General features: G+C 41.6%; 1 protein-coding gene across 2 annotated transcripts; it reads left to right on the forward strand.

The window, feature by feature from the left end:
* The first annotated feature begins 436 nt into the window (after positions 1–436).
* LOC122541363 lies at positions 437–7,723 on the forward strand. 2 transcript variants are annotated; one of them, XM_043678068.1, is made up of 3 exons: positions 437–843; positions 6,224–6,475; positions 7,237–7,723. In XM_043678068.1, the coding sequence occupies exons 1-3, from the start codon at positions 739–741 to the stop codon at positions 7,573–7,575; spliced, it is 696 nt and encodes a 231-aa protein (XP_043534003.1). In that variant the 5' UTR covers positions 437–738; the 3' UTR covers positions 7,576–7,723. The 2 variants fall into 2 exon arrangements, with proteins under 2 accessions (XP_043534003.1, XP_043534004.1); XM_043678069.1 differs by lacking the exons at positions 437–843; positions 6,224–6,475 and adding an exon at positions 6,784–7,126.
* Positions 7,724–8,045: the final 322 nt, after the last annotated feature.

The raw sequence follows: 8,045 nt of genomic DNA on the forward strand, positions 1-8,045 counted from the left end.
ATAGAAGATGAAACAGAAGAGATCTGTTCTCACAGTGTGCATTCAGTGATACTTTATCTTTTCCAATGTTATAATAAATGGGTCTCTTCCAAATTAGGGTTAGGCAATTGTGCTGCAGGCGTTTCAAAGTGTTGACGTGCCTGGATGATGTTTCGTAGATTTGATTATAAACTGACGACACATCTTGGTTATTGTGAGATCCCAGTGTCGCTCTGTGGTTCCGACAGCGGCGCAATGGCAATTGCTGATATATTAGTGCAACTAAATGAGTTCTTTTTGAGCAGTAACACCGGGTCCTACAGCATCATTGGAACACTGATGCTGCTGTTGCTTTATGGATTGGAAGAACTCATAGAAAAAGAGATCCCATGTCCTTGTACTTCAACAGATGCAAATTTGAACTACGCTGCTCTCCTCTTCTCGCTCCCCGCAGGAATATTGTTTCTAATCAGTCTACTACTGCATGTTGAAACAAATCAGTTCTACTTGAATTGCAAGATTCCCGAGTGTCGCTGTGTTAAGAACAGGACAAGTTCCGCAAACACGCAACAAACTTCCACGAACTTGCAGCAATCTTCCAATAACACGATCGAAGGTAACGGAAACAAGGACGTATGTTGCCCAAACTCCTTTTACGTTTTCAAGTTCCTGTTCCTGCTCATTAAGTTATTGATTGCCCCAATAGTATGGCTCAGCGTGCTATCTTTGGACGGTGATTATTACGCTTGTTCTGTGATAATGAAGTCTGGGAGAGTGGACAATATAACATGCGCCGAATTCAACTGCGAAAGGGATTCCAACAGTTTTTTAACCGGACAACAGCATCATTGTGATTTTTCGCGGGTGAGTACTGTTAGCTCTAGCGAGTCATTGTGTGGGAAATTATAGCACTGACATCAATTCCTGTAGCACTGTTAATGTAGGAAACGCTTCAATTTGTTTCTCAATTGACCATCAGATCCGACTGGAGAATCTGGGTGTCCTGCACTCTATTACCTAAGGGTATAGCTAAAGCTAGCGGCTCATATGGAGGACAGACGAGGGGACTACACCAGCAACCCCTTTCTTCTGCCTTCTCCATGGAAAACGCTTTCCCTTGTTATCAAGAGCCTATGAAGATGTGACAAGTTGTTAAAGTTTTGACCACATGGATGAAATATCTTCACCACCCTGCAAGGAATTCAGATACACACTAGATTACTTACAGTGGGGAAACAGGCCCTTCGGCCCAACCAGTCCACACCGACCCGCTTTGACCACATGGATGAAATATCTTCACCACCCTGCAAGGAATTCAGATACACACTAGATTACTTACAGTGGGGAAACAGGCCCTTCGGCCCAACCAGTCCACACCGACCCGCCGAAGCGCAACCCATCCAGACCCATTCCTCTACATTGACTCCTTCGCCTAACACTACGGGCAATTTAGCATGACCAATTCACCTAACCTGTACACATTTTGGACTGTGGGAGGAAACCGGAGCAGTCGGAGGGAACCCAGGCAGACACGGGGAGAATGTACAACTCCACACAGATCAGTCGCCTGAGGCGGGAATTGAACGCGGGTCTCTTGCGCTGTGAGGCAGCGATGCTAACCACGATGCCAGCGTGACGCCTACCAGCCATGACAAAATGGTGGAGCAGACTCAATGGGCAGAATGGCCTAACGCTGCTCTATATTTCATGATGGAAGTCACCGTAATCCCAAAGCACTACAGTGCTGATGTCTTATTAGACATAGAGACAATTGATGGTTGCTTTATATGACAGTTAGGTAAAGACAAGATTGAGAAAGTGTGATCTTCATGCCAACCTCAGCTGGCATCTTGAACCCATAGAGTTAGCATGACACAGAATTGCAAACCAACTGCCCAGCCAACTGAGCTAACTGCCCACCATGGGTGGCTGCACAAAACAAAGATGCCACGAGTCAGATTCGTTCCTTGATATCACTAATCTTCACACCAACCCCACTAATTTGCTGTCACATGCTCATTTACATATTACTTTTCCTTGATTTTAGAGAATTTTAAAAAATGGAATTTGTGAGCAACTGTGGTCCCAGTATTGATGTTTATGGAACTTCATTTACCACCTTCAACTCCTTCACTTAAGTTCCATCAGAAAACAACTAGCTAGGAACCTATTCTGCTTCTTGACCTGAATTTGATATGTTCAGAACTTATCTATTGACCTATTATGTGGAACTCTTCAACCAATGTTTATGAACCAGTACCATCTGTGTCTTTCTGATACATTGAGAGACTCAAACGCCATTTGATAAAAAGTCAAAGTATACTGCCATTTGCTGCAAAATTAAACACTTTGCAACTTCTGCTTAGTCAAGTAGTCCGAACATTTTTTGCCATCTAATAATCAAACCAAATTCAGTTAATGTCAGGCAAATATCAGAACAAATGATATCACCCCTTTTATTTATGCCAAATTTAAAGCTATGGTCCTAAATGGTGACAATCTTCAAAACCTTCTAATAGTCAAAATAATGCACCTATGACATAATGAATTGAAATTTATAATGGTGGTGAAGACTTTTCGTAAACATTATACAAAATGCAGCAATGTATTATAATTTATATTCTTTAACTGGAAACTTATTACATATAGCACAACTAACATTTTCCTCCCTGATTGTTACTGTATTCTTTAGTCAGTGTATTCTCACCACATGGTGATGTTTGAAATAGAGCCATAGAGTCATGGAGATGGACAGCACTGAACCAGACCATTAGGTACAAATTGTCTTTGCCAACCAGAAGCTAGCCCCATTTGCAAGCATTTGGCTCATATCCCTCTAAACCCTTCCTATTAATATACCCACCCAGGTGCACTTTAAATGCTGTAATTGTACCAGCCTCCAAAACCTCCTCTTGCGGCTCATTCCATAAATGCACCATCCTTTGCATGAAAAAGTCCCCCCCAGTTCCGTTTTAAATCTTTCCCTTCTCACCCTAAAACTATACCCTAGTTCTGCCCCCCAACCAAACAAAAAAGATTTTGTTTATTTATTCTATTCATATCCCTCATGATTTTATATATCTCTATAACATTACCACTCAGCCTCTGATGCTGCAGGGAAAACAGCCCCAACTTATTCACCCCCTCCCTATAGCTCAAACTCTCCAACCATGGCAAATCTTTCTAACTATTTTCTGAACCCTTTCAAGTTTCATATCATTATTCCTATGGGGGTGGTGGGGGTGGGGTTGGGGTGGAGACCTCAATTGCACCATATTCCAAAAGTGGCCGAATTAATGTCCTATACAACCGTAATGTAACCTCCCAACTACTACACACAATGCTCTGACGAGTAAAGGAAAACATACTAAACACCATGTTCACTATCCTCTCTACCTGCATCTCCACTTTCATGGAACTATGAATCTGCACTCCGAGGTGTCTTTGTTCAACAATATTCCCCTGGACCTTGCCCTGATTTGCCTTTCAAAAAGGCAGCATCTTACATTTATCTAAATTAAACTCTAACTGCCACTCTTGGCACATCTGATCAAGATCCCATTGTACTCTGGGGTAATCTTTTTCACCTTCAATTTTGATGTCATCTGCAAACTTGCCAACTATACCTCTTATGTTCAGGTTCAAATCATGTATATCAATGACGAAAAGCAGTGGACACAGCGTTGAACCTTGTGGCACACCAATCTGAAAGCCAACCCTCCACCATCACCCTCTGTCTTCTACCTGTGAGCTAATTCTCCCTATATTCCATGTCATCTAAGCTTGCTAACTGGTCCACGATAAGGTAACTTGTTGAATGCCTTTTTGAAGTCCATATAGGTCCCATCCAATGCTCTGCTCTCATCAACCTTTGTTACTTCTTCAAAAAACTCAATCAAGTTAGTGAGGCATGATTTCCCATGCATAAAACCATATTGACTATAGCCAATTAACTTCGCGTTTCTAGAGTCGAGAGTGGGGTGTTGGAAAAGCACAGCAGGTCAGGCAGCATCCGAGGAGCAGAAAAATTGACCTTTCGGGTATAAGTCCTTCATAGGAATGAAGAGCCTATGCCTGAAACGTCGATCCTCCTATTGCTCGGATGCTGCATGACCTGCTGAGTTTCCAGCACCCACTCTCGACCGAGGTCACATTTTGCATCTTCTCTAGTTGGTGCATCCACATACTAAACCAGAAAAAATTCTTGTACGCACTTAATAAATTCATCTCCATCTAAATCTTTAACATTATGGCAGTTCCAATTTATGTTTGGAAATTTAAACTCGCCTACCATAGCCACCCTATTATTCTTACAGATAACTGATATCTCCCTCCAAATTTGTTTCTCAATTTCTAGCTGTTTATTGGACGGTCTATTCTACAATCCCAGTAAGGTGATCATTTATTTCTTACCTCTCAGTTCCATCCAAATAACTTCCTGGACATATTCCCAGGAATATTCCCCTAAGTACAGCTGTAATCATGATTTGGAGATGTCGGTGTTGGACTGGGGTGTACAAAGTTAAAAATCATACAACACCAGGTTATAGTCCAATAGGTTCAATTGGAAGCGCACTAGCCTTCGGAGCGACGCTCCTTCATCAGGTGGACGCCACCCCCGTCCTCTCTTCCTCCCCGTTCTATACTCCATATAGCGTTTGTATTCTAAAACATTAAGCTGTTAGTCCTGTCCAGCCCTAAGCCATGTCTCTGTAAGTGTTATACTGTCCCAGTCACATGTCCCTAACGATGCCCTGAGTTCATCTGCCTTTCCAGTTAGGTCTCTTGCATTGAAATAAATGCAGTTTAATTTATAAGTCCTACTTCATTCTTTGCTTTCTTTTTTTTCCCCTGACCTGCCTGTTTGAATTGTTCCTTTGCCCTACTGTCTCCGTCTCAAACTGATCTCTTTCCTCACTGTCTCCCTATGTCCGACTTCACCACCTGGCTAGATTAAATCTTCAAGCAAATCTCCCTGCCAGTATAGTAATCCCCTTTCAATTCAAGTGTAATCTGTCCTTCTTTAACAAGTCACTTTTACCCCAGAAGAGATTCCTATGATCCAAAAATATGAACCTTTTCCCGTGCACCAGCTCCACAGCTACACATTCGTCTACTCTGCTTCTTATTCCGACCGCCATTAGTTCATAGCATTACAAGCAATCCAGATATTAATACTTTTCAAGTTGCAACCTAACTTCTTATATTCTCCCATCAGAATCTCATCTTTTAGGTGGACAGGCAGGTAGTACTGAGGAAGTGGGGAGGCTACAGAAGGATCTCGACAGGTTGGGAGAGTGGTCCAGGAAATGGCTGATGGAATTTAACGTGAGCAAGTGCAAGGTCTTGCACTTTGGCAAAAAGAATAAAAACATAGACTACTTTCTAAATGGTGAGAAAATTAATAAAGCCAAAGCACAAAGAGATCTGGGAGTGCTAGAGCAAATCTCCCTGCCAGTATAGTAATCCCCTTTCAATTCAAGTGTAATCTGTCCTTCTTTAACAAGTCACTTTTACCCCAGAAGAGATTTCTATGATCCAAAAATATGAACCTTTTCCCGTGCACCAGCTCCACAGCTACACATTCGTCTACTCTGCTTCTTATTCCTACCGCCACTAGTTCATAGCATTACAAGCAATCCAGATATTACTACTTTTCAAGTTGCAACCTAACTTCTTATATTCTCCCATCAGAATCTCATCTTTTTCACTTCCTATGTCGTTAGTTCCAATATATACAATGGCTTCCGGCTGGTCCCTCTCCCCTTTGAGAATATTCTGCACGCTCTCCAAGATATCGTTGATCCTGGCACCAGGGAGGCAACATAACATACTGATTTAAATGCATTAATGAAATGTATTTAATAGTTAATATTCAAAACATTTTAAAGAGATTCTAAATTTTATTGATCTTAAATGATGGAGTAACTTTGTTGCGAGCAGTTATTTTTTATATGAAGGAAATTCCACATATTTATCATGATCATTATTAAAGGATAAAGTCATTGATTTAATCTGGGAAATACCATCATGAACATTATTGCTGTCTTCCAATGGTCCCCCTGGTTGATGGGTATCAGCGGGTGGAAATTTCAGACTCAGAACAAATTCCGTGACATAAAGCTTTGTCCTCCTTTGAATTTTTTCCTACTGTTAATCTTGAAACATTATGTTCATTTTTCAACAAACTTCTTGATGTTCTTCAATTAAAATCATTTTCTTATTTCTCCACATCTCTCAACAGCTCGTCGGTGGCCTTCTACTTTGCACGTCCTTGACCTGCCTACTTCTCTTGTATTTCATTTGTTACTGCTTTTGCTGTGGCGAAAATAAATATCATTACGAGTATGAATACAATTGCAAGTATAAAAATAATGAAACAGCGATAATCATGGAAAAGATAACAGAGAGGGCTAAGGAAAAAGTAAATGAAAAACTTGGCAAAGACATCTCAGACAAGTATCAATGCATTCCTAAACCTCCAAAAAACAATGAGGTAAGTGAATTGCAAAGTCAAACCACCAGATTGTAAAGCGATCATGACAACCTGGCAGGGGCGTGGTAAAAGCAGACACAATAGCAACATTTAAGAGGCATTTAGATAAGACACACAAACAGGCAGAGAATAGAAGGATATGGGCTACATATAGGTTTTTATGTTTAACTTGGAATGACATCATAGTCGCCACAGACATGGTGGGCTGAATGTCCTGTTCCTCTGCTATCCTAATCTATGTTTGAAAACTGCTCATAGGTAGTTGGTAGCAACATTAATCTCCTTTATTCAGCTGTTCTCCGTGCATAAAATACAAAAAAAATGTCGATGTGTTGAAAAACCAAGAGTCGAAGCTAAATTAACTTAAACTAATAACTGTAATGGAACCATTCAGGAGAAATTGAAAGTCGACAATACATGGGACCCAACCAGGTTGTCCCTAGGCCTTTACGGCATGTAAATACAGACATAGTGGCGACAAGAGTTTTGAACTCCCAGAATTCCCTAAATACCAGAGCACTGCATATAGAATGGAAGGTTCTAAGCATGCACCAACATTCCAAAAAAAAAGGGAGAACACAAGAAATAACGCTTGGCATTAGAAGTTTGAATATGAACATGAATATCCTTTATTGTCATTTGCATTTAAAGGTAAAATACAGTGAAATGTGAACGCTCGTACATAATCGCCATTCACATTACGTTAGAATATTTTTAAAAAAATCTTAAAGGGTCCAACTTTTCCTTCTCTGCTGCTACAGAATGGCGTCGCCGAGAGTGACCAGCGCCAGGGGTCCCCGTCCGGAGTGGGCCCTTCTCCAGATCTCTCAGCCCCAGCTGTGCCGCAGCCTCAGCCCCGCTCTGGGTATTCTAGCACATGCCAGTTAGAAGAAATATCCCGCTTCAGACCGTCGAGTCCTCGCAAAGCCTCAGATAGTGACCCGCTCCAGGCTTGCCCAGCCCGTGCCTTGCTACCGTCAGTGGTCTACTCCACGCGAAAGCGACAGTCTCGCTCCAGGCTCCACGCTGCCTCTGAAAATGCCTCCTGTGAGAAACAAAGCTCACACATTTCAATAATTGCAGTCCGAGACAAAATCTGAATCAGTAGTGTCCTTTATTTTATTCTTGCAAGAGGGTGTGATGTCCAGTGTCTCTAAGGCAAGGGACAGACACTCCCCAAATTCAATTAATACACAATATTTATATAATTTGGTTTCTTTTGTTTTACATTGCTCCTCCCCTGTTTACATCTTCCACTTCCCTAAGACCGGCACCCATTACTCCTGTTTATGTCTTGCCTTATCCGGCTTGGCTGTGACAAAATGCTTAGTTCTGGCCTCACAAGGCCGTTTGACCTCATCCCGCTGTAGGTCATTTTTAGGCATATTCTTTCTTCACCATTATCTACTCCCTCCATCTGTACCTTCCCCTGATCCTTATGACCCTTTTAATTGGGGTTTGTCCCTGTGTATCTGTAAAAGTGGGAAGCAGATGTTTATACCTACTGTTTGTACAGGCGTATCTAGCTTAACTTCCTCCCCTCACAGCATCTTATCTATTCGCCTGTAAA

The sequence above is a fragment of the Chiloscyllium plagiosum genome, chromosome 37, assembly GCF_004010195.1.
Source record: "Chiloscyllium plagiosum isolate BGI_BamShark_2017 chromosome 37, ASM401019v2, whole genome shotgun sequence".
Lineage (NCBI taxonomy): Eukaryota > Metazoa > Chordata > Chondrichthyes > Orectolobiformes > Hemiscylliidae > Chiloscyllium > Chiloscyllium plagiosum.

Bases quoted from the DNA above. Each gene is read 5' to 3' on its own strand.
- LOC122541363 (XM_043678068.1), top strand. From the start codon at position 739: ATGAAGTCTGGGAGAGTGGACAATATAACATGCGCCGAATTCAACTGC. The intron at 844-6,223 runs GTGAGTACTGTT...ATCTCTCAACAG, and splicing joins ATCATTGTGATTTTTCGCGG to CTCGTCGGTGGCCTTCTACT. The intron at 6,476-7,236 runs GTAAGTGAATTG...CTGCTGCTACAG, and splicing joins AACCTCCAAAAAACAATGAG to AATGGCGTCGCCGAGAGTGA.